General features: G+C 53.4%; 1 protein-coding gene across 1 annotated transcript; it reads right to left on the bottom strand.

Moving 5' to 3' along the window:
- Positions 1-24,286: 24,286 nt before the first annotated feature.
- LOC128937671 (olfactory receptor 14I1-like) lies at positions 24,287-25,219 on the bottom strand. Its single transcript, XM_054277463.1, has one exon. It carries the CDS (start codon positions 25,217-25,219, stop codon positions 24,287-24,289), a length of 933 nt encoding a protein of 310 aa, XP_054133438.1.
- Between the last annotated feature and the right edge of the window lie 395 nt (positions 25,220-25,614).

Below are 25,614 nucleotides of genomic sequence, written 5' to 3'. Positions count from 1 at the left end.
CTGCTGGTTTTGCAGCATGAACAAATAACTTTTCAACATATTTGCAAAAAAATCTCTTAGTTCTTGCTATACGTATCCAGAACCTGACTCTCTCCTTGTTTTATTTTGATTTGAGATCCAAGCATGATATTTTCCTGGACAGGGAAGTAAGAACCAGCTGCAAATACAGACTACAAGTGTGAATCTATACTGCAGGAACTGAGCTGTAGCTTGGAATTAAAGGCAAGAAGTGATGCCATGGTAAATGTGAATGTTTAGTGCTGGCATAGGAGCCTTCTACAATGCTCCACCAACCCATGGTTCCCATTGCTACAAACTCTCTTTCCGATGTTACAAAGAGTATTGAAGAGCTGGTTGTAAGTAAAAAAATCCAGCCAGAATGTTAATTTTTGTTAATATGGCGAACAGTGACTAATAATTCAGAGCTCATAGAAGTGAGTATTCAGATTTCCACTTAGTATATGCAGGCAGTTTTAATTTGAAGTCAACAGGTTTATCCAAATCAAGTAATCCATAGGAATTAATTTGCTCTATGATCTACCTAAAAATTACTCATTGTCTGGTAAGTTTAGTAGAAATTTGAAAAGTCAGCAGTCCACAGATTTTCATTTCTTGTTTAGTGGCTATTCTGCAGCAAAGCTTTTACAGACTAATCAGTTTGGATGTAATTAAAATGCCAGTACATTTCATCTAGCCATCTTGGTATTAGAACAAAACCATATGACTGCACAGCCTTTTAAAGAAATATTTTCAAATAAATTTTCAAATCAACAGTCTGAGTAGGACTCAGAAAAAAAACTCTACCAAACTTCAACTCCATTGGAAGATTCCCTTGTCACCCTGTGAATCAACTCTACATTCAGAAGATTAAAAGTCCCCATTATGGTGGTTTTGATATGGTTAGGAATTGGGGAAGGGTCTTCTTCCTTCTCAACTCCATGCTGCAGTGCCTTTGGGATGTGGCCTGCTGGCCGTTGTTTGTGCAGCCCTGGTGTTTCTCCATGAGGCAGAAAGTGCAATTGCATTTCCAGCCCAAAGCCCGTGAGGAGTGGGGTGTGCAGAGCTGTGCCAGACCCAGGCCAGCAGCTGTGCCGCCAGAGGGTTTTGGTTCCTGCCCAGTGCAGCTGGTGCATCTCTGCTGTGAGTGCCTCCCCTTGCCAGGTGCCCATGGACAGCAGGTGCAGGGTTCTGCAAGGGGCATGGAACAGGGTGGGGATGTCTGCTGGCAGCAGAGTGCAGCAGAGAGCAAACAGTCCAGGATGGTCCTGGAGTGTGTGACAGAGAACTCCTGACACAGCTGGTGACTGAGCCAGTGAGGGAAGGCACTGCTGGGCCTGCTGTTTGTGAGGAGAGAAGGGCTGCTGGGTGACAGGAGGGTTGGAGGCGGCCTTGGGCTCAGTGATCACAAAATGCTTGTGTTTGGTTCCCAGAGAAGGAACGAGAGATATTGGGGAAGTGTTGACGTGCAACAAATTGTGAATCTTTTAAGCTTTACCAGGCAGTGCTTAGTCGTACCTTCCCTCACACCAGTGGTTAATGTGTGCAAGTGGATGTCAGCCTTGAGAATAAAGACAGTGGGCCTACTGAGGAAGTAGCTGCATTGCATTCAAGGAGAAGAAGGCTCTTAACCACAGAAGGAGAATTTGAGGAATGGGATGTTCACCACATGACCACCAGAGACCTTCAAGAGACCCCTACTCTAGATGTCAGTAATTTTGGGGAAGTGATTTAAACATGTCAAATACTTTGGAAGAATGTTTAGCATGTGAGTTTGAGCAAAGTAATGAATAAAAGTAATGAAAGTAATGTCTTAGTTCCATGGATACTAACACGTGGGTGTGCATGTTTCAGGGAAGTGATTCCCACGCACCCAGCACTGAAATAAAGTAATGCCTCTTTTGTCACACTGAGCTGGCAGTGGATCGGGCCCTGCTTGGTAACTTTCATTTTGGTCATTTCTATTGAAGCATAAAGAAAGGTTGAAATGAAATGTTTTCCAGCTGTTTCCCTTTGGTTTAGCTGTTGGAGGGTTCAAATTCTGTGCTGCAGGTGTGCTGGGTGTGTGCAGAGCAGTGCAGCCCCAGAAACCCCTTGGCTTGCCCACAAGTTGTCATGCCTTGTTGCCAGGTGTGTCCAGCTGTGTGGTAGATAGGGACAGGCGCTCCGGAAGATTACGCGATGTCACGGAAAGGCAGGACCCCCTGTTCCCCTAAGATAAGAGATCACCCTAGGAGTGTGGCCCCACTAACAGTAGTGCTAGTAACTTTCCATTCCTTACCCAGTAGTTTTCCATTCCTTACTAACCATAGATAATAAGGACAGACCCCTTTTGACGTAGAGAACCCCTTAGACTATAAAGCCCCAAGAGAAGAAGTAATAAACGCCTTTTGACCGTCCACCATATTGGTGTCCGCGTGTTCATTGGCCCGAGCGACCCTGGGGAGTGGGTCGCCGTGTCGTTTCCTCAGAACCAGGTCGCCTTGCCTTGCAGAAGGCAACAACTGGTGCCGACACCCGGGAAAGCTGCAGCGCCCAGGGTTCGAGGATTCTCCTGGACAGAGGACGGCGGCGGTGGCAGCAGGCCTGACCACAGTGGGAGGGACGCCTCCGGACCAGCGTGGACCATAGAATCCACAGCCAAAGTCGTAAGTCAGGCTCATGAGCAATGGGGAATTAAAGGTGAGCTCAGGAACTCTAATCTTGCTATTGCAAGGCTCCTAGAGCTGGGGATGATCGAACGTCCAGTAAATATATTATATTCAGAAGCGCGGGAGAAGTGCACTGCCGCCTCAGCAGAGGACTCTAAGTCCACAGGCAGTGGTAGAAACCTCAAAGCATGGGGGAAAGTAGAAGAGGCCCTACGCAAGATGTTAGAAGAACAGGAGACGCGGAAAGCCGCGCATACAGGTTTATTAGCTACACCAAAGCTGGGGGTGGGGGCCGCGATGCAGACCGCCTCTGAGAGCGATCAGATGGAAGGCGGGAATATGCGGGGGCCGGGCGCGTTCCACTCCTTCCTGAGCCTGAGCCCAGACCCCCTGGAGCTCCCAGGAGACCCCCCAGAACCCCCAGGGGACCCCCCGACCTTCCTGCAGAGCCCGCCGGGTCCTAGCCCCCCCGTGGAACCATCCGAAAAATCCGCGGTTTCTCTATCTGTCCCTTCCCCGCCGGTCGCCGATCCGGCACAGGAGGCAGAGCAGCGCGCCCGATGCTTTTGCCAGGGACTTGCGGAGGAGGCGCGGAACGCGGCCGGATCGTCAGACCCAATAGGGATCGATAAAAATGCCCCCCCACCATATGCGTTTTAAAATGGCACTGAACCGCCTGGTCCTGGCGGAAAGGAGGAGGCGGGGGGTGGAAATGCAGTCAGGCTGCTTAACATCGCATGTACGGGCGAGCGGGGAGGGGGGGTGGTCCCCGCGGTAGACTGCAAAACCAACCAGAGCGCTCTATTCAAATTAGGTCCTTATAGGGTAAGGACCTCCCCCGGCAGGAGGCGGGGGGAGCCCAGGGGGCGGGAACGGCACCACCCCCAATAGGAGGAGCGAGGTCGAAGCCGAACAAAACTGCACGGAGCGCCGGAAGTGTACCGGCAGTCAGCCTCCGGCTCAGAGTCAAGTAACAGCTGCTCAGACAGCTCAGAAGAGCCGACCGAGTCCAGCTGGGACTCAGAAACCGAGAGAGCAGAATTAATGCGGTTTCGAGCGAAACCGAATAAAGCTTTAAACAATATCGGGAAACAACTGCAACACAAACTCACCGACTGGGGAAAAATAAAAGCAGCCAGTGGGGACCGGGCACCGGCAGCCTCCATGCACGCTTTCCCGGTGGGGGTTGCCGGAGCGCGGGGGAACCAACAAGGCACATATACCCCAGTTAACCCAAAAGAAGTGCGAGCGATTGTCAAAGGGATTTCAGAAATAGGGATCAACTAACCTGTAGTACCCACTCTTGAGGACGACCTTTCTAGCAATAACATCTGCTCACTTTTGATATTACGCAAATAAGCTGCATGCTTTTTGATGGGGCGGGGCGGATTGTATTTAAGCAGGAGTGGCAGGACAACCGCATTAGCCCAGGCTTCTGGGGAAGGGCAGCAACTCAGCGAGCTGTCCCCAGCCGGCATAGCTTTCCCTGGCAGCACCCCCACTCCAAGCACGCCCGAGAGGGATCTGTTGGAGCTGCGGGAAGACGCCTCGCTAGGGACTGTAGATCCTGGCCCCGGGGAAACGGGAGAGGGAGGGGGCGCGCGGGCCACACTCAGCCTCCTCCCGCTGCAAATGCGAGACGGCCCAGCTACAGCAACCCCCAGTGGGGCAGGGGACCCTCATACCCTATGCCCCCACAGGGAGCAGTCAACTTTGCAAAATTCTCCACCCCTGTTAGGAAGGGAAGTCCTTTCCATGCTCGGATTTCGGATTACAAATTTATCATGAGGGCCACTGCCGTACACCCCCTGCTGCCAATCAAATTGACTTGGAAATCATCAGACCCTGTATGGGTTGAGCAGTGGCCCCTGACAGAGCCTCGAGCAGCAGCTTTGCTGGAACTGGTCGACCGCGAACTGCAAAAGGGTCACATAGAACCCTCCACCAGCCCTTGGAACACCCCTGTATTTGTGATCCCCAAAAGGTCCGGAGAAGGCTATCGTCTCGTCCACGACCTGAGAGAAGTGAACAAGACAATCCGACCCATGGGTCCAGTCCAGACACTGCTACCCACGAACTCAGCCATCCCCGCAGGGCAGCCGTGTGCAGTACTGGATATCAAGGATTGTTTCTTTTCAATACCCCTGCACCCTGAGGACAGAAAACGATTCGCCTTTTCCGTGGCATTTCGAAACGGCGAGCGGCCCAACCTTCGCTTCCAATGGAGAGTACTTCCACAAGGCCTCGTCGACAGCCCGACCATATGCCAAATCACCGTGGACAAAGCACTAATGCTGGTCCGACACTCCTACCCCACCGCAACCATCATCCAGTACATGGACGACATCCTGGTCGCAGCACCATCGACAAGCCAAGTAGATCACCTGGTGTCCACAATCACGGAGACCCTTCAGGCCAACGGCTTCGAGATCGCGAGCGCAAAGATCAAGAGAGGACCCTGCCTGACCTTCCTGGGAGTACGAATTACAAGCTCCTACGTGACACCCCCTGAGATGAAGGTCAACCGAGACGTCAAGATGCTCCATGACGTGCAACACCTGGTGGGATCGCTGCAGTGGCTTCGCAACATTGTCTGGATTCCTCCTGAGGTCATGGACCCTCTGTACAACCTCCTGAAAGGAAAGAACCCCTGGGATCCCAAGGAGCTGACACCGCAAGCAACGAGCTCCCTCGACTTCATCGAAAGCCAGATGTCCACTGGCACACTTGCCGGGTGGAACCCAGCCGTGCCACTGGACCTGTACGTCCACTTTACACCGAAGGGGGGAGTGGGAGCACTGGCCCAAGGACTTGCTGAAAAGGCCCAGCCGATCCAATGGGTGGTCCTCGGAAGACCCGCTCATGCATTTTCCCCAGGAATCGAATGCATCACCAGCCTCATGATGAAAGGCAGGAGACTCGCCTTGAAACACCTAGGGACAGAACTCACAAGCATCCACCTTCCGTTTCACAAGCAGCCGACCACGGAGTCAGCCACAATATTGGAGTACCTGGCCCTTGCTCTCTCCGGCTTCGGAGGAGAAATCTCCTACTCCTCCAGACCACCCTGGACTCAGCTGCTGACCATTGTCGACATGGACATGCCACCGAAGGTCAAGGACAGACCGCAGCCAGGACCAACGGTCTTCACAGACGCTTCCTCCACGACTTCAACCGCAACAGCAGTGTGGCAGGCAGGAGAGCAATGGCAGTGCGTCAAAGCATGTGACCCCACACTGTCAGTGCAACAACTGGAGGCAGCAGCAGTGGTTTTGGCGTGCGGACTCTTCCAAGACGAACACCTCAACATCGTAACGGACTCTATATTCATGACAAGGCTCTGCCTAGCCATGGCAGGACCAGGTGTGTCAACATCTGCAGCAGCCCTAATGCTGGAAGAAGCACTCTCCTCGCGACAGGGCACCGTGTCAGTCATCCACATTACCAGTCATGACCCAGTCTAAGGTTACTTCCAGATCGGCAACGACAAAGCGGACGCCGCAGCAAAAGGCGTTTGGACCTTGCAAAGAGCCCGTCAACTGCATGAGTCGCTCCACATCGGAGCCAAAGCACTGGCGAAGAGATGCGGAATCTCGACAGTGGACGCAAAACATGTGGTAGCCACCTGCCCTCATTGCCAGAAGTCACCCCTTTGGACCTGCGGGGTCAACCCGAGAGGTCTCAAGCCCTCAGAAATCTGGCAGTCGGACTTCACCTTATGTCAACTGCTGAAGCCCCGAGCATGGCTTGCAGTGACAGTGGACACTTATAGCGGAACGATCATAGCCACACAGCACCCCAAAACTAACTCCAAAGCCACAATTCAGCGCTGGCTGACAGCCATAGCTTGGCTTGGTATCCCCAAGCAGATCAAAACAGACAATGACTCCAATTTCACCTCCAAACCAGTACAGGAATTCGCCTCAAAATGGGGCATCACGTTAGTGCAAGGCATCCCATAAAACAGTACCGGATAGGCCATAGTTGAGAGAGCAAACCAGACCCTGAAAACCAAGCTAGAAGTGTTGGCAAAAGCAAAGGGCTTTACCAATTCCATTCCCCCAGGAGATCAGGCACGTATGCTGGCAACCGCTTTGCTGGCACTGAATCAATTCCCTAGGGGAGATGCAACAAACAGTCCCGTCCAAAAATACTGGGCCACTCGAATGCTAGAAGAGAGCCCACAGGTGGTAATTAGAAACGAGCTAGGCGAGTGGGAACGGGGTTGGAGGCTGATGCTCACGGGGCAAGGGTACGCAGCTGTCAAAAAGGACGGCAAAATCAGGTGGTGTCCACTAAGTCGATTAAACCGGACCTTCATAGCGAGCAGAATGAGACTGACGAGAATTGCAAGTCTTTGTTCACAGGACATGCTCGTGGGACGTCCTTGTGACGCGTACATCCCCATTCCAGACGAAAGTGACCGACCACCAAGCCGTCAGGCAGCGCCCGAGAGACCCGCACGGGTGAGACCCAAGCACCAAGGATGTTTCTGTGTGATTTTGCTGTTGGGGCTTGTTGCCAGGGGGCAAGCCAGCCCAGACCACTACCCCCATCGGCCCTTCAGGTGGGTCATGCGACACCTTAGTAGTGGCAAAGTGCTCAAAGAAATCACCACACCAAACACCCCATCCTTCGTGCTCCGCATCACCGACCTGTTTCCAGGACAACCAAAGGTAAACCCCTATTCCCCACACGTCACACACTCGTACCTATCCTACTGGTGCCCAGCTTCAAACCCTGGGAAAAGCTACTGCAATCACCCAGGGTGGGGATATTGTGGGCACTGGGGCTGCGAAACCATAGTTACAGATGCCAGACCGTCGGGGCCTGGGTGGGATCCACAAGAGCCAGACAAATTCTTACAGTTCACCTGGGCACCCATCGGCTGCAAAACACCCTTCTTCTTTCACGGAAACTTCCATCGAAACCGAAATAAAATCCCTAGATTTCGGGCATGCACTGATTACAACATGACGGTCTTGCAGCCAGATCACCCCAGCTGGGCCACAGGCAAAAAGTGGACAGTAGTCCTTCAAGGGTCAAAAGAGAGGGTGAACGTGCGAATTATCAGGCTCCAACTGTCGGCACCCCGAGTGGTCAGACCCAACAAAGCGATTAAAAGCGTGCCGAAAGGGAGAAATGTAACCTACCCCAAAACCTTACCCACAGGGGTCAGCAATGTCCCGACCGGTCAAGCGGAAACCTTTCAGATGAGCCACTTAACCGAGTCAGACTCAGACCCAATCCTTCGTATGTTAGAAGCTACCTTTGTATCCCTGAACGAATCCAATCCTAACCTAACCAAATCCTGCTGGCTTTGTTACGATGTCAAACCCCCCTTTTACGAAGGAGTCGCTTTAAACACTCCCTTCAGTTACTCCACAGCCGATGCCCCTCACCAGTGCAGATGGGATACCCCTCGCAAGGGAATCACCCTGAGTCAAGTCACAGGGCGAGGCAGATGCTTTGGCAATGCAATCCTAGCTAGGCGGAAAGGCAACGTCTGCACCAAAATTGTCACGCCTAACAGGAAAAACAATAAATGGGCAGTCCCATCCGCATCTGGGATGTGGGTTTGCCAGCGATCTGGAGTGAGTCCTTGTGTGTTCCTTGCCAAATTCAATGACTCTAACGACTTCTGTGTCCAAGTTCTGATTGTTCCTAGGGTCCTGTACCACTCAGACGAAGAAATGTACCATCTTCTTGAGGGACCCAGCCGGATCCACAAAAGAGAAATATTGACAGGTATAACTATCGCAATGCTGCTCGGCCTGGGAGCAGCCGGAACGGCCACGGGTGTCTCAGCCCTAGCCACCCAGCACCAAGGACTGTCACAGCTGCAAGCAACAATTGAAGAGGACCTGCAAAGGATCGAGAAATTCATCTCCTTTCTAGAGAAGTCAGTCTCCTCACTCTCAGAAGTGGTCTTGCAAAACAGGCGAGGCCTGGACCTCCTGTTCATGCAGCAAGGAGGCCTGTGTGCCGCCTTGAAAGAGGAGTGTTGTTTCTATGCAGACCACACGGGAGTAGTGAGAGACTCCATGGCAGAACTCCGGAACCGACTGGCTCAGAGACAGAAAGACAGGGAAGCCCAACAGGGCTGGTACGAGTCTTGGTTCAATCAATCACCTTGGCTGACCACTCTGATTTCTGCCCTGATAGGTCCATTGGCAATGCTGTTTCTAACAGTCACCTTCGGACCATGCCTGCTGAACAAGCTGGTCTCGTTCGTTCAGACCCGCCTGGAACGGACCAACATCCTGTTCTTAGGCCGACGACATTTGCTGTGAATTCAACCAGGGAACACTGCCAGTCACAAGATTTTCCGAACTTGTCTGGCAAAAGCTTACTCGGGTCTCCCAAGACCCCTTTCCCTTGTCAAGTTACAACCTTATACCTCATTTTAGTACCTATGTATATGACTACCTCATTCATTTGTGAAAAATGGAGGGGGGATGTGGTAGATAGGGAAAGGCGCTGCGGAAGATCTCACAATGTCATGGAAAGGCAGGACCCCCTGTTCCCCTTAGATAAGACCATTTGTTCCCCATAGATAAGAAATTAACATAGGAATGTAGCCTCCCTTAACCGAAATACCAGTAACTTTCCATCCCCTACCCAGTAACTTTCCACTCCTTACTAACCATAGATGGTAAAGACAGACCCACGTTGACGTAGAGACCCCTTAGACTATAAAAACCCAAGAGATGAGATAATAAAGGCCTTTTGACCGTCCATCATATTGATGCCAGCGTGTGTCACTGGCCTGAGCGGCCCTGGAGAGTTTGGGCCGCCGTGCTGTTCCTCTGAACCAGGTCGCCTGCCTTGCTCCAGAAGGCAACACCTCTGGATGAACCTTCCAAGCAAAGGTTATCTTTGTATCTGCTCCCTGATGAAATATGCATGGTCATTAGGCCCTGTAATAGATGTAGCCACTCCTTAGTGAGACATGTATTGACCTTTGTGTATTTAGAAGCCAGACAAGGCCATGAAATCTGACATCTGGCCTTGTTTGGGGCTGTATGGTCAAAGTCACCTCCCTTGGTTCCTCCTTGAGCCCTGGCTAGGCTTTGGGAGGGACCCAAGGGGAGGATGAAAGCAGATATTGCCACACTAGCAGTGCTGTCAGTTTGTTCATTCAGCACTGTCAGAGCTGGGCCCTCTCCCAGCGGGGTTGGAGCCTCACCTGGGGCTGGAGGCACCTGCAGGAATTCCCAGTGCCCAGGAGTGGCTCTGCAGCCCTTGGCTGTGACAGCTTCCCCAGCTGCTGTGTGGGTCTGGGGGATGGTAAAGGCCGAGGGTAAATGCTGCTGGATCTTTCTTAATCACTGCAGGCAATCTTTGGTGGGGATGGTTGGGTGCATTGCTGAGCTGCTCCTTTTGTGATTCTTTGCTGCTCTGAACTGCAGTGAATGACACTGCTTCCTTCAGTAGGAGTCTGTGTCTTTGGTGCTGACCCTGCCCACTGGTAAAGCAAAACTGGCACAGTCTGGCCAGATCCCAACAAAATGTCACTTGTTCAGTGTCAGTGTGAGGAATCAGTCTCATCAGAAATTCCCAGCTGGGAAGCCCTTCCCTGGAGTTCCCTGGCTCTGGAGTGGGCTGAGGTCAGAGCCCCGTGTGAGCAGTGGGGCAGTCGGGTAAAAGAGGCTGAACCCCTGGATGTCTTCAAATGCATCCAAAAATTGCACATGAAAAAGGAAAAGACCTTGTGGGTTTGGGCAGACGAGGGTGAATTTTATTAACAACACCAACAGAAGGAAAAACTGTTGTTGAAATACTCCCACACAGAGTGACAAAAAGTTCAAATCTTGAGCTCAGGTTCATTTGTGCAAGTTAAATAGTAACAATAATAATAATAATAATAATAATAATAATAATAACAATAACAATAACAATAACAATAACAATAACAATAACAATAACAATAATTGATTTTAATAGTTATATATAAGACAGTAATTTATATTTTTATCTATGTAATTAAAAATTGACCCAGTGAAATATGGCTGACAATTATAATATGTCAGCTTTAGCTGCTCACTGTGACACTGAATATCCCACAGAAAAGGTCTGGCCAAGACCCAAATGTCAGTGGTAAGCTTAGTGAGATTGTATACAAGGAATAAAGGAGGAAGGGAAGAAATTGGCTATTTTTATAGGATTCGCTGATGCTGTGATGTGGAATGCTTTGTCTGTTACTGTGAAAAATGCAGTGATTAAGACTGCTGGGTTTTTCATATCCCAGACAATCCACAAGCTGCAGGACTGGTTGAACAGGTGAAGGGGTTGTTAAAGGAGCAGTTGAAAAAATGAGGAGATGGGAACCTGTCCCAGATTTGCTCCATGCCCTTAACAATGGCCCATGGGGAAATGGAAACCTGCTGCATGGCTGCACCCAATTTACATTAATGAGCTAAATCAATTATTAGAAGAAATAATAAGTGATGCTGTTAAGATATCCAGTAGTACATGCTGTGAGCTCCAACAAACACAAATGGGGCTCTGCAGAACCTCACGGCCTTGGATTATCTGCTTGCTGGCCAGGGAGGAACCTGGACTATTCCAGGACAGGAATGTGGCAGGAATGTCTATCAGTGCTGGGTTTGAGGTCCAACAATCAGGAATCACCTCAACAGGAAGATCAGGAGAACAGTGGCAGAAGGAAGAAAATTCTTCCTGGTGGGATTGGCTCCCAAATTAGAGGCTGCTGTGAAATAAATTTTCAGCAGTTACTGTGATCATTGCAGTGTGAGCACTTGGTGTGTTATGATTTAATGTTAGAGTTGTTGTGACACCTTGTGCTGGAAATGGAGTACTGACACTTGTCTAAAGAGAGACACAGTCTCAAGAAAAAACAGAGGCATTTGATAAAGAACAGAGAATAGCAACTAATTAGGCATGTTTTAAAAGGAATGCAAATTATAGCTCAGAGTAATGAACTTGAACAGCACTTAATTGAAGAACAAGAGGCAATGCCTTTATACCTAATACCTAAATCTAAACTGTGTTATTGAAATTGTTCTGAAGGTTGCAGTTCATGTGTAGGTCAAAGCACTGATTGAAGCATTGAGGCCTCACCAGGCCCTGACTGAGGCCTGAACAACGGGCCCTGAGGCAAAGCTGAGCTCCAGATGAACCTTCCAACCAAAGGTTATATTTGTATCTGCTCATTAATGAATTTATCTTAATGAATTTATCTTAATGATTTTATATTTATATTGCTAATATTATTAGCAATGTGATCTCTATGTGTTCATGGGTGAAATGTGGATTTACCTTTCTGTATTTAAAAATCAGACAAGGCCCCATCTGGCTTTGTTTGGGGCTGAAGGATCAAAGTCAGCTCCCTTGGTTCCTCCTGGGCCCTGGCCAGGCTTTGGGAGGGACCCAAGAGGAGGATGAAAGCAGATGTTGTCACACTAGCAGTGCTGTCAGTTTGTTCATTCAGCACTGTCAGAGCTGGGCCCTCTCCCAGCGGGGTTGGAGCCTCACCTGGGGCTGGAGGCACCTGCAGGAATTCCCAGTGCCCAGGAATGGCTCTGCAGCCCTTGGCTGTGACAGCTTCCCCAGCTGCTGTGTGGGTCTGGGGGCTGGTAAAGCCTGAGGGCAAATGCTGCTGGATCTTTCTTAATCACTGCAGGCAATCTTTGGTGGGGAGGGTTGGGCGCATTGCTGTGCTTCTGCTTTTGTCATTGTTTTCTAATGAGTATGTGTTTTTCTGAGCTTATGCTTTTGTAATTTTTTGCACACAATTTCTTCAGCTGGAGTCTGTGTCTTTGGTGCTGACCCTGCCCACTGGCAAAACTGACCCTGTGGGGCTCCCCAGAACCAAGGGGCCCTTGTGACACTGCTGTGCCTTGTGTAACCAGGGGACCATGGTGACCTTGTGGGGCTCCATAGAACCAAGGGGCCCTTGTGACATTGTGAGCCCTCATGGATCCATGGAGACCATTCTGACACTGTGGGGACTTGTGGGGACAGGCTCCATTGTTTTCCTCTCCCTGGCACTGCCCAGTTCAGCCTTTCCCTGCCCCAGCCCCAGCCCAGCAGAGCAGCAGAGTCAGGTCTGGCCCGGCAGCAGGAACTGGAGGCCCTGGAGGTCAGGGACAGCCACTCTGAGTCTGGAATGCTCAGCAGATGCTCAGCTCGGGCAGCTCCTGCTGTCCCAGGGCCAGCCCTGCTGCCCAGCACAGCGCAGAGTTGGCCCCAGGGCTCCTCAGGGAGCTCCTGCTGGCCCAGGGACAGGGCAGCCTCTTGCCAGGGCTCCTCTGCACCCCCACGGGCTCCTGCTCTGCTCCTGGCCCATGCCAGCTGCCCCCAGAGCCCTTCCCAGGGGAACACGTCTGCGCTGGCCCGAGCAGCCATTGCTGCAGCCCCTGCCCTGCTCCCCAGAGCCTGAGCTGGGGCTGCTGCTCTGCAGAGCACGAGGGCTGTGCTGCCTGGGGCCCTGGGTGCCTCTGCTGGGCTCTGCTGCTCAGCCTGGCACACAGAGGCAGCTGATGGTGCTCCCTGCACTGACCCCCTCCCACACAGGCTCTGCGTGGCCATGGAGGGGCTCAGAGGTGCCTGCCTTGCTCCAGGACTGCCAGAGGGGCTCGGGGCTGCCCTGGATCTTCCTGGGGGAGCTCCCTGAGGGTCAGAGGAGTCAGTGCCCAGACCCCTTTCCCTGTGCCTGCTGTGTCCCTGGGCTGCAGAGCTCTCCTGGCTCACAGCAGACATTCAGTCCCTGATCTCAGGGTGACCCCACCCTGGCCAGGAATGTGCCCAGTGAGATCCACTCCCTGCTGGTCCCTGGCACACACACTGTCCTTGCCAATACTAACCAATAAGTGACCCTAAGGCATGGCGACTGGGGGACAGACATTTAGGACAGCATATGGGGCAAGGCTTGGGGCGCTGACCCCCGGCCGGTCACTCGACATCCTGGAGCGAAGCTTCTAGATGGAGGGGATGGGATGCTGAGTGATTGACAGAGAGCCAGGGTGGGGATTTGGGGATGATCTCAGCAAGGGAAAGGGATTACACAGGTAAAGGGAGGGGGGTACCATCTGGGATGAACCATTTGGGAAAAAGACGGGGATTCAAAAACAAAACTATTGCAAAGTATTACAAAGTATAAAAACACACTACGAGACACCACCCAGATCTGGTGTTTGCTGCGCAAGTGCCCAGATCCGGAAATTTCCCAGGGCTGGCACAGCCCAAGTCCAGCAATTTGCTGGCACAGAAAGCCAGAATCTGGCAATTTCCTGATGCCAATACAGGTGCCCAGACCTGGTGCTAGCTGCCACTGCCAGTGCTCAGATCTGGATATTTCCCTGTTCTGGCAGAGTCAAGTCCAGGAATTTTCTGGCAAAGAAAGCCAAAACCTTGCAAATACCTGGTGCTGGCCCCACCCAGATCTGGTGTTTGCTGGCACTGCCAGTGCTCAGATCCAGCAGTTTCCCAGTGGCAGCACAGCCCAAGTCCAGCAGTTTGCTGGCACAGAAAGACAAAATCTGGCAATTTTCTGGTGATAGCACGGGCACCGCCAGTGCCCACATCTGGCAATTTCCTGGTGCTGGCACTACCCAAATGCAGCAATTGTCTGGCAAAGAAAGCCAAAGCCCAGCACCGCCCAGATCTGGTGTGTTGGGGTTGGTTTAAAAGAAGAGGGAGACCTCAGCTTAAGGCTGTGGGAAAACCCTCTTTAGTTGGGATCAGCAGGAGCTCCCGCCCATAATCCTCTTGTTCAGTTATGCAGATTGTTACTATAAAATTCTGAGTTCTCTTTGCTACCATTGGTTACTTTATACTGCAAAAACTGTAATATTCTTAATCCTTCCTTCCTCTTGGATCCTTCCCTCAGATCCCACCTTAAACCCCTCCCCATAAATAAATGTACAGAGATATTCCTGCTAGATCCTGGACCCAAGCCTTTTTCTGCTTCTCTCTCTGTACTGTGTACGCCGTCCTGTTTGTTGTGTTTGCCTTCAGTAAAGTTCTGTTTCCAGACAACGAGATGAAAGCAGTCTCTGTCTGTAAAGTTGCCAGAGCTGGTTCTCAGGGAAAACACTGGTCAACAGTGCAGACGAGGACCAGAAGGTTTCACTGGTGTTTGCTGGCACTGCCAGTGCCCAGATCTGGAAATTTCCCTGTTCTGACACAGCCCAAGTGCAGCAATTTCCTGGCACAGAAATCCAAAACTTGTGGCAGCTTCCTGCTACTGGGTCTGGCACCGCCCACATCTTGTGTTTCCTGCACAGGAACCCAGATTTGGAAATTTCCCGATGCCAGCGGTGCCCAAATCCGGCAGATTTCTGTCACTGGCAACGACACCACCCAGATCTGGTGTTTGCTGGCAGTGCCAGCGCCCAGATCTGAAATCTTCCTGGTGCTGGCACAGCCCAAGCCCAGTGATTTGCTGGAACAGAAAGCCAAAGTTTGGAAATCTGCAGGTTCTGGCACCAGTGCCACCATGATCTGGTGTTTGCTGGGACCGCCAGTGCCCAGATTTGGAAATTTCCAAATGCCTTCAAAGCCCAGGTCCAGCAATTTGATTTTAGCCACCTTAGGAAGAGAAGTTCCTCGGACTGTGACTTTCCTTTTTCTTGGAACTGTTTAAACCTGCTCTGGACTGAAAACCCAGACAAACACCGGCAGCTCACACCTGTGGCCCCCCGAGCTCTGGGACGCTGCATTCCAGAACCAGAGGGACTCAGGAGAGACCGAGTGAGCCAACTACAACCCACAAAAAGGACTTTCTGAATTTGCCAACTCTTCAGCACTGTCCGAGACTTTATTTAATATTATTCATTTTTCATGCTTGTGAACACTTTACTTGTTAAATAAACTGGGTTTTTTTTCACTTTTCTCCAGGGAAGTCTTTCCCTGAACTAGTAGGGGGAGGGGCCGCTTGAACTTGCTTTCTAGACAGACCCCTTTAGGAGGTTTCCTCCCCAAATTTGCCCTAAGCCAGCACAAACAGTCACAATGAAAATTTCACCAGTGGCATAATTTCCTGGTGGCAAATCTTGTGACAGAAGCTTGACCTTGTTCTCCATGTGAGATTCTTGGGAAGAGCAGACAGGAGAAGATTCCTGGAAAACTGAAATAGCTTTACAGAAGTGAAATGAAAATGAAAGAAACAATCCAAGATGTTTTCCTCTATTTATTTCTATGCTCCCCTTTTCCATGTTACACTACTTCTCCATCCCAGTAATTCCAGATGCACTGCACCTCTAAGATCGGTGACTTGGTGATTTTTAGACACTCTAAAATCCCATGAGCCACACACAGTTTTCCTTCCCCTGTTTTTACTGGAAAGCAACACTGGAGATGTAAGTGCAGTGCTTGGGTCAGGTAGGAATCCTACCCCAAGGGAAGGTGGCCCGACAGTGTTTGACCCTCAGCAAGGACAATGCACAGCAGCGAGCGAGGGGATCGCTGTGCCAGTGCGCAGGAGTCAGGGCTCTGCATCCGGGCTCAAGGCTGCAAAGTTCCCGTGTTTGGGCAGGCGGAGGGGCTGTCCCCGGGGCGTGCGGGGCTCGAACGTGGGGCTCGTGGGGCGAGCGGGGAACGGACACGGGGACGAATGGCCCCGGTGCCTCAGTTGCAGCAGCGGCAGCAGCAGCAGCAGCAGCAGCGGCGAGAGCAGCAAAACAGATAGTTTAAAACTCGCTTTCTCCTATTTTTCTTCCTCTTTCTCTTTGTCCCTTTATTTCGCTTTCTCTCCTTTTCCCGCTGTCGGGCACCCTTCTCTCGGGGTCCCTTGCCCAACGTCCCTCTCCTCTCCCCGCCTCCCTCTCCCCTGCCGGGCTGGGCCATGCCCCCGGCCCGCCCCCGGCCCCAGGCAGGGCTGCCCCGTGCCCGGCCCCGGCCGTCCCGCCGCGGTCTCGCCTCCGCTCGGCTCTGGCCGTACTGGCGGTGGCGCTGCTGGGCGGGCATCAGTGCCTGGTGCGAGGGCGGCATCGCCTCCCTTTGCCTCCGCCTGGCCCGAGCCCGGCCCCGGCCCCGACGCAGGCTCCAGCCCCGGCCCCGGCCCCGGCTCCTCCCGGGGCCCGCGGAGGACACACGCGGTGCGGCCGCTCCCGCCGCCTCCGCTGCGGCTTCCTCGGCCCGAGCTCCGCCGCTCGGCAGCGCGGCTGCCGGCCCCGAGCCTCCCGTGCCGCGTTCCCGGGAGCGAACGCCTGGGCATGGCCGGCCCGGGGCGGCTGAGGGGCGCTCGGGGGCCGTTGCTGGCCCCGGGCCGAGCGCTGACCGCCGCGTCCCGCCCGCAGGGCAGACTCAGCAGGGCCTGACGGAGCAGTACAGGCTGGGTTCGCTGCTGGGGCGCGGCGGCTTCAGCAGCGTCTTCGCGGCCACGCGGCTCTCGGATGGCGCCCCGGTGAGCGGCGGACGAGGAGGAGGGGGCGGAGGAGGAGGAGGGCAGAGAATGGGGCTGGGCAGGGCAGGCGGTGAGCTGAGCCCGCTGCTCTCCTTGGCTTGCAGGTGGCCATCAAAAGGGTGCCACAGAACCGCGTCCGGCACTGGGGCGAGCTGGTGAGTGAGCGGGGCCAGCGGCAGCAGCCGGACCGTGCCGGGCGGGAATGAGCCTGCGCCCAGCAGGGTGGGAGCCGCCAGGATGCCCCGAGGGAGAGCGGGCGTGGGGCCAGCGCAGGGCGCAGAGCATCCCGGGCTGGCTGAGGGCTTCCCCAGACCTGGCACGGCATCGGCCCCACTGACGGCACTGTGCTCCTCCCGCAGCCCGACGGCACCAGCGCACCCCTGGAGATCGTGCTGCTGGCCAAGGTGTCCACTGGCTTCCCTGGTGTGGTCCAGCTGCTGGAGTGGCTCAAGCTCCCCAAGGACATCTTGATGGTGCTGGAGCGGCCAGAGCGGTGTCAGGACCTGCATCGTTTCATTCGGGCACGGCGGTTCCTGCCCGAGGAGGAGGCGCGGGAGCTGTTCCGCCAGGTGCTGGAGGCCGTGCGGCACTGCACCAGCTGCGGGGTCCTGCACCGCTACATCAAACCAGGGAACATCCTGGTTGATCTGGCCACCAGGCAGGCCAAATTGATTGACTTTGGCTGTGGCACCTACCTGCAGGACACAGCCTACACTCATTTTGCAGGTGAGCCCACGCAGGGCTCCTGGGCCCAGCATCTCATGGCCCAACATCTCCCAGCCCAAGCTGGCTGTGGCAGCAGGGATTCTCTCTTTTGCGGCCCTTCATGGCACTGAGTCTTCAGCTGAATTTCTTTTGAAACTCAGGGCTGAGTGGGTAGCCATCTTCCAGCCTTGCTGGCAGCCTTTGCCCCCCACTCTGCCCAGAACTGGTGCTGGGGCAGCCAGCCCAACAAAAACACCCGTGGGTGGGGGTAGCAGAGAGGGGGAACTGGAACCTGTGCCCAGCCGGTGTGCAGGTGAGAAAGGGCTTGGACTGCTCCACTCACCTGGTCTGTTGGGGTTCATAATGGTTTTTGGGGCAATGCAGGCAGGGAGGATGAGAGCATGGTTTTTCCCAGCACTGGGTGGATTCTTCCTTGTTATGGTCAGGCCTTGCCAGGGCTTCCACTGCCCTCTTGAAACACCAGTGGCTTCTTTTCCAACCCCAAGTCTGTACACAAGTCCCAGGTGCTGGTGAGAGGGCAGTGCTCACCCTGTGTGCCACTGGGGCAGCCCCCGCATGTCCAGGGATGCTGGGGCCAGGCTCTGGGAGCAGCAGCATCCCCCTGATGAACTCCATCTGTATTCCATAGGAACACAGTCATACAGCCCCCCGGAATGGACCCACTTTGGCCAGTACTATGGCAAGCCAGCTACCATCCGGTCCCTGGGCATCCTGCTGCACCAGATGGTCTGCGGGAACACCCTTTTAGGAGGGGCCAGAACATCAGTTGGGACCATCAGCTCTCGCTGCCACAACGGCTCTCTCAAGGTGGATCCTCATCTCTGGACACGGGGGGAATCCCAGTGCTGGGAGACAGCAGTGGGCTCATGAGGATCCTGCACTGGCAGCTGCTGAGGAGGTGGCAAATGTCCTGCTCTCCTCCAAAACAGGGAGTTGATGGGGAAGTTCAGGCCCAGCTTTGAGCACATCCAGCATGGCCTGGGCATGGGAATGGTGGGGCAAAGCCAATAGGAGCCTTCTCCAACTAACTGGTGGTTTCTGGTTTCTCTGCCCAGAGTGCCAAGATCTGATCAGGTGGTGTTTATCCATGCTGGACTTGGAAAGGCCCTCATTAGAAGACCTGTTCTGTCATCCTTGGATGCAGGATATTAATCTGCCCTAGAAGAAGGGAGAGAGCCACAGGCACACTTTGATCCAGGGCCCTGGTAAGTTCCAGCTCCACACATGCCTTGGCAATGAGAAGCAAAGGAACCCAGCCCTTTTTGTGCTGCCAGTGTCACTGCACCGGGGTCATGGAATGGGAACATACAGCCCTTGTGCTGGAGCTGAGCTGCTCTGCCCAGCGCTGGTGGCCGCCATCCCATCTGGTTTTGCTTGTCCTGGTTTCCTGACAGCTGGGGCCCTGGGCAGAGCCCTGAGAGCCTGGTCTGCCCCCAGGGAAGGAGAAGGAGCCCCTGGAGAAGCTGTACCGGGTGGAGCTGCTGCTGCTGGAGAGAGTGAGGGTGACACCAAGGATGACAAGCTCTTCCTCAGCCTGGCCAGCTGAAGATGATGGACTTTGATTCCGGCACCTTCTTCAAAGCCAGGCTCCACAGTGAATTTGCAGATGAGTCCACATGCAGGGGGATGCTCTCAGATTTGGGCATTGCCCAGCCTGGCTGGGAACCAAAGGTTCCCCCTTTGCTGGGGCAGATGCAACTCATTCTTCAGTGGCTGCCCAGCTGCTTTTGGCAGGGCTGGAGGATGGGCTGGGGTGGGTACGAAATGGGAGTGGGCTCCTGGCCCTGCCAAAAGCCCCCAGCACCCACCGTGCCCCGGGCTGGGGCTGGGGCTGGGGCAGCCAGCCCGACACAAACAAAGCCCCATGGTGGGAGCAGAGGTGGGACTCCAGAACCTGTGCACAGCTGCTTTGCTGTGCAGGCAAGGAAGGGCTTGGGCTGCTCCACTGCCCTTGTTTGCTTTGGGGTCACCGTGATTTTGGGGGGCAGTGATGGGGGGAAGAGAGAAAGTGTGGGCTTCCTTCACCCATTGCTGCGTTTTTCCCTGGCATGCAGGGGTTGGGCCTTCCTCAATCCCCTGACAGAGATAAGAGTTTTTACCGTTTTTCTTGTTTTCCCTTTTTGCATCTAATCTCTTTTCAAGAATGTGTTGTTTATTTTTCCAGAGGAAGCATTCCAGGTGGTCCAGTCTGGATGGGGAAGTGCTTGGGAGCAGCTGTGGCGTGCATGGGCCGTGCCCTTGGAGAAGGCTGAGGCCACGGTTTGGGAGCAGCTTTTCTTCCAGCCGTGGCTGGCGTGAGGTGGGTCCCTGTGTGCTTGGCAGGGTGGGATCAGAGCTTATGGGAGATGGCAGCGAGCACAGGAGCATCCTGCTCTGGGCAGCTGCTGAGGGCTGGATGTGCCGTGGCTGGCTGCAGGCTGGGCACATGTCCTGCCCTCCTGCTCTGCTGCCAAAGGCAGCAGGGATGGGCAGCTCTGGGCACAGCTCTGGGCACAGTGAGCATGGCTTGGGCACCACAGGCCTTGGCACAAGGGCACAGGAGCCCTCAGCTGACGGGCGGTTTCTGCTTTCTCTCCTTGCAGCCAGGCTCTGCGGGTGCTGAGGCTGCTCTGGGCTCTGCCAGGGCTCTGCTGGGCTCAGCCCTGGGCCCAGCTGGGCTGGCTCTGCCCTCACATTGCTCTCACAGCTCTGCATCAGACGAGCCCATTGTGAGCACAGCGCCTTAGCTTTCTGCTTTGGCCGGTGAGTGAGACTCTGCTGCAGGCTCAGAGATGGCAGCTGGGGACACACATCCAATTGGCAAGGACCCAAACTCTCCACAGTCCCAGCTGAATGCCTGGATCTGCACAGGGTGTTTTGTCTGTCCCATTCTTCCTTCTTGATTGGCTGGAATTGTGCAATTGCACTTTCTTCCTCCTCTAGAAGTGCCACGAATGGACCAAAGCTTGCGAGTGGGCCGTGCTCCTGAGGCAGTGCAGTCTGGAGCTGGTGGATGGGGAATTGCCCTTTTGCACTTCCAAACCAGAGCAAAAAGCCATCAGTGGGACTTTGTGACTTTAAGAAATCCCTGTAAGTTTCAATGGGAACGTTCAGCTCATTCGTAGGGTGAGAAGAAAGGTCATCTTCTAAAGGATTTGGGCTTTGACAGAGTTTCCATTCCCAGTCCTGCTTGGAGCTGGAAGGGCACAAAGCATTTTCGTCTTGCTTCGAGCACAATTTCAAATACCAATGTTGGAAACAAAGCCCAAAATCTTTTAAAAGGCTGCTGAGATCAGTAAGATGGATCTATGCCATCAGCACATTTACAACGTAAATGACTGAGTTCTCTTTTTAAAAAGATCATTCCCTAAGATTTCCCTTCAGGAGAAACCAAACCCTGTTCTTGTTCCAGAGGCTGCAGTGTGAGAGGATTTCTGTGCTTTACCATCACTCCCAATGTCAGTAGAATCTGGGGTGCTGGAGCAGGTCAGTGTTGGTGTCACACCACTCTTGGCTGCAGGGCCACCATTTCGGGTCCTTCAGCAACAACCACAGGGAAGAGCTGGGGCCCAGAGAACATTTTCCCCTCAAGGAGTGCCTTGGGTTTCAGAAAGACAAATACTCTGGTTCACCCTGTACCCCATGTGCACTGCCTAGTCCTGTGGAGTTTACAGTAATGAGATAAATTGATTATTAGAAGAAATAGCAAATGATCCTGTTAAAATATGCAATAGCACATCCTGTGAGCTCCAACAAACACAAATGGGGACTCCACAGAACCACATGGCCTTGGATTATCTTCTTGCTGGCCAGGGAGGAACTTGAGCTATCATGAGACAGGAATGTGGCAGGAATGTCTATCACTGTTGGGTTTGAAGTCCAACAATCAGGAATCACCTTGACTGAAAAAGCAGTACAAGAGTGGCGGCAAGAAGAAATTTCTCTTGGTGGGATTGGCTTCATGGCTGCCAGATTGGAGGCTGCTGTGAAATGCATTTGTGGCAGTCACTGCAATCATTGCAGTGTGAGCACTTGGTGTGTCATGATTCCATGTTAGAGTTGTTGTGACACCTTGTGCTGGAAATGGAGTACTGAGACTTGTCTAAAAAGAGACACAGTTTTAAGAAAAAAAATTGACATTTGATAAAGAACAGAGAATAGCAACTAATTAGGGCTATTTTAAAAGGAATGTGAATTATAGCTCTGGGCAATGAATGTGAATAACACTTAATTGAAGAACAAGAGGTGATGCCTTTATGCCTAATACCAAAATCTGAACTGTGTTATTAAAAGAATTGTTCTGAAGGTTGCAGTTCATCTCTAGGTCAAAGCACTGATTGAAGCACTGAGGCCTCACCAAGCCCTGACTGAGGCCTGAACAACAGGCCCTTAGGCAAAGCTGAGCTCCAGATGAACCTTCCAACCAAAGGTTATATTTGTATCTGCTCATTAATGAATCATTATTAGCAATAAAATTTCTGTATATGTTCATTGGTTAAATATGGATTTACTTTTCTGTATTTGGAAAGCAGAAAGGCCCCATCTGGCTTTGTTTGAGGCTGTAGGATCAAAGTCAGCTCCCTTGGTTCCTCCTGGGGCCCTGGCCAGGCTTTGGGAGGGACCCAAGAGGAGGATGAAAGCAGATGTTGCCACACTAGCAGTGCTGTCAGTTTGTTCATTCAGCACTGTCAGAGCTGGGCCCTCTCCCAGCGGGGTTGGAGCCTCACCTGGGGCTGGAGGCACCTGCAGGAATTCCCAGTGCCCAGGAATGGCTCTGCAGCCCTTGGCTGTGACAGCTTCCCCAGCTGCTGTGTGGGTCTGGGGGATGGTAAAGGCTGAGGGTAAATGCTGCTGGATCTTTGTTAATCACTGCAGGTAGTCTTTGGTGGGGATGATTGGGTTCATTGCTGAGCTTCTGCTTTTGTAATTATTTTCTAATGAGTATGTGTTTTGCTGAGCTTATGCTTTTGTAATTTTTGCAGACATAGATTATTTAAATTACACAATTCCTTCATTTGGTTTCTTTGTCTTTGGTGCTGACCCTGCCCACTGGTAAAACTGACCCTGTGAGGCTTAATGGACCCAAGGCCTATTGTGACACTGTGAGTCCTCATGGATCCATGGACACCATTCTGACACTGTGGGGACTCGTGGGGACGAGGCTCCATTGTTTTCCCCTCCCTGTCCTTGCCCCAGCCCAGGAGAGCAGCAGAGTCAGGTCTGGCCCGGCAGCAGGAACTGGAGGCCCTGGAGGTCAGGGATAGCCACTCTGTGTCTGGAGTGCTCATCAGATGCTCAGCTCGGGCAGCTCCTGCTGTCCCAGGGCCAGCCCTGCTGCCCAGCACAGCGCAGAGTTGGCCCCGGGGCTCCTCAGGGAGCTCCTGCTGGCCCAGGGACAGGGCAGCCTCTTGCCAGGGCTCCTCTGCACCCCCACGGGCTCCTGCTCTGCTCCTGGCCCATGCCAGCTGCCCCCAGAGCCCTTCCCAGGGGAACACGTCTGCGCTGGCCCGAGCAGCCATTGCTGCAGCCCCTGCCCTGCTCCCCAGAGCCTGAGCTGGGGCTGCTGCTCTGCAGAGCACGAGGGCTGTGCTGCCTGGGGCCCTGGGTGCCTCTGCTGGGCTCTGCTGCTCAGCCTGGCACACAGAGGCAGCTGATGGTGCTCCCTGCACTGACCCCCTCCCACACAGGCTCTGCGTGGCCATGGAGGGGCTCAGAGGTGCCTGCCTTGCTCCAGGGCTGCCAGAGGGGCTCGGGGCTGCCCTGGATCTTCCTGGGGGAGCTCCCTGAGGGTCAGAGGAGTCAGTGCCCAGACCCCTTTCCCTGTGCCTGCTGTGTCCCTGGGCTGCAGAGCTCTCCTGGCTCACAGCAGACATTCAGTGTTTGATCTCAGGGTGACACCACCCTGGCAAGGCCTGTGCCCAGTGAGATCCACTCCCTGCTGGTCCCTGGCACTCTGTCCCTGCAGGTCCCCTGTGCTCACCTGGAAGCTCCCACGGCCCTCCAGACAAACCTTCCCCTGCAATCAGCCCTGGCACAAGCTGCAGCACCCCAGGAAGGTTCAGCACAGACCATTCAGCATCTGATGGGCACTGGCCACCAACAAGCAAACCTGACCCAGACCTGGGTCCCCTGAAGGCCCCAATGAGACCCTGATCTCATTACACTGAGCCCTGGGAGAACAAGGAACACAAGGAGCCTCTTGAGAATACTGAGAGTGACTCTGGAGGGGAGCAAAGCCTCCCTGCCCTGCCCTCAGGAGATGCCCTTTGCTGATGGAGCTGCTGTGCTGGAGCCCAGCTGTGTCCCAGCAGTGCCCATGGCCTGTCCCTGCCTGAGGTCACAGCACAGACACACAGCAGGATAAAGCAGCCAGTCACAGCAGTGACAAAGCTGCCAGGAACTTTTTATAAAGAAATACTATAGTGTTTTTAGAAAAAAAACATTGTAATACTAGAAAAAAAATTAAGGAAAGGTCCCACTGAAAAAAAAAACCAAACAGGAAAAAAAAAAGGCCAAGAGTGTAAAAAGTTACATTCTGAAGGTTCTGAGCAGAAAACAGAATTTATTGTTTCTGAAAAGATAGTGTCATCATTTTCCTCAGGGCATCTTTGAGCTCCTGGTTCCTCAGGCTGTAGATGAGGGGGTTCAGGGCTGGAGGCACCACCGAGTACAGAACTGACAGGGCCAGATCCAGGGATGGGGAGGACATGGAGAGGGGCTTAAGGTGAGCAAATGAGCCAGTGCTGATGTACAAGGAGACCACAGCCAGGTGAGGGAGGCAGGTGGAAAAGGCTTTTTGCCGTTCCTGCTCAGAGGGGATCCTCAGCACAGCGCTGAAGATCTGCACATAGGAGAAAACAATCAACACAAAACAACCCAAAAAAAGGAAAGCACTAAAAGCAAGAAGCCCAAATTCCCTCAGGTATGTGTCTGAGCAGGAGAGCTTGAGGATCAGTGGGATTTCACAGAAGAACTGGCCCAGGACATTGTCATGGCACAGGGGCAAGGAAAATGTATTGCCCGTGTGCAGCAGTGAATAGAGAAAGGCACTGGCCCAGGCAGCTGCTGCCATGTGGGCACAAGCTCTGATGCCCAGGAGGGTCCCATAGTGCAGGGGTTTGCAGATGGACACGTAGCGGTCGTAGCACATGATGGTCAAGAGAGAAAGCTCTGCAGAAATAAAAAAAGCAAAGAAAAAGAGCTGTGCAGCACATCCAGTGTAGGAGGTGTTCCTGGTGTCCCAGAGGGAATTGTGCATGGCTTTGGGGACAGTGGTGCAGATGGAGCCCAGGTCGCTGAGGGCCAGGTTGAGCAGGAAGAAGAACATAGGCGTGTGCAGGTGGTGGCCGCAGGCTACGGCACTGATGATTAGGCCATTGCCCAGGAGGGCAGCCAGGGAGATGCCCAGCAAGAGGCAGAAGTGCAGGAGCTGCAGCTGCCGCGTGTCTGCCAATGCCAGCAGGAGGAAGGGCCTGATGGAGCAGCTGTTGGACATTTGCTGTGCCTTGGCATGGGCATCTGTAAAAAAGTAATCATGGAATAGTTGGGTTTGGGGACGACTTTCAATATCCCAGCTTAACCTGGGGGCAACTCTTCCCCCACTGCCTGCCCAGGGCTCTGCTGCCTTGAGCTGTCCGTGCCAGCAACTGCTCCCCTGTGCACAGGACTGGGCTCTACCAGTGCTGCCAGAGCCCAGCCCAGCCCTGGGGGCTCATCTCTGCCCTGCAGACCCCTCCCAGCTGTGGCACTGCCCAGGGGCTGCTCTGGCTCTGCAGGCTCTGAAGGCAAAGTCAGAGCAACCTTGAGGAGACTGGAAAAGTGACACTGATGCTGCCTCTAAGGGGCAATGTGCTCATTTGTCTTACTGCTGGGTTTATTGACATCTGAGAG

The sequence above is a fragment of the Melozone crissalis genome, unplaced genomic scaffold (genome assembly GCF_028551555.1).
Source record: "Melozone crissalis strain CALT ecotype California unplaced genomic scaffold, PUWL_Pcris_2 ptg000021l_1, whole genome shotgun sequence".
Taxonomy (NCBI): domain Eukaryota; kingdom Metazoa; phylum Chordata; class Aves; order Passeriformes; family Passerellidae; genus Melozone; species Melozone crissalis.
The sequence above is the reverse complement of the archived record's forward strand: the minus strand, read 5'-3'. Positions and strand labels throughout refer to the sequence as shown.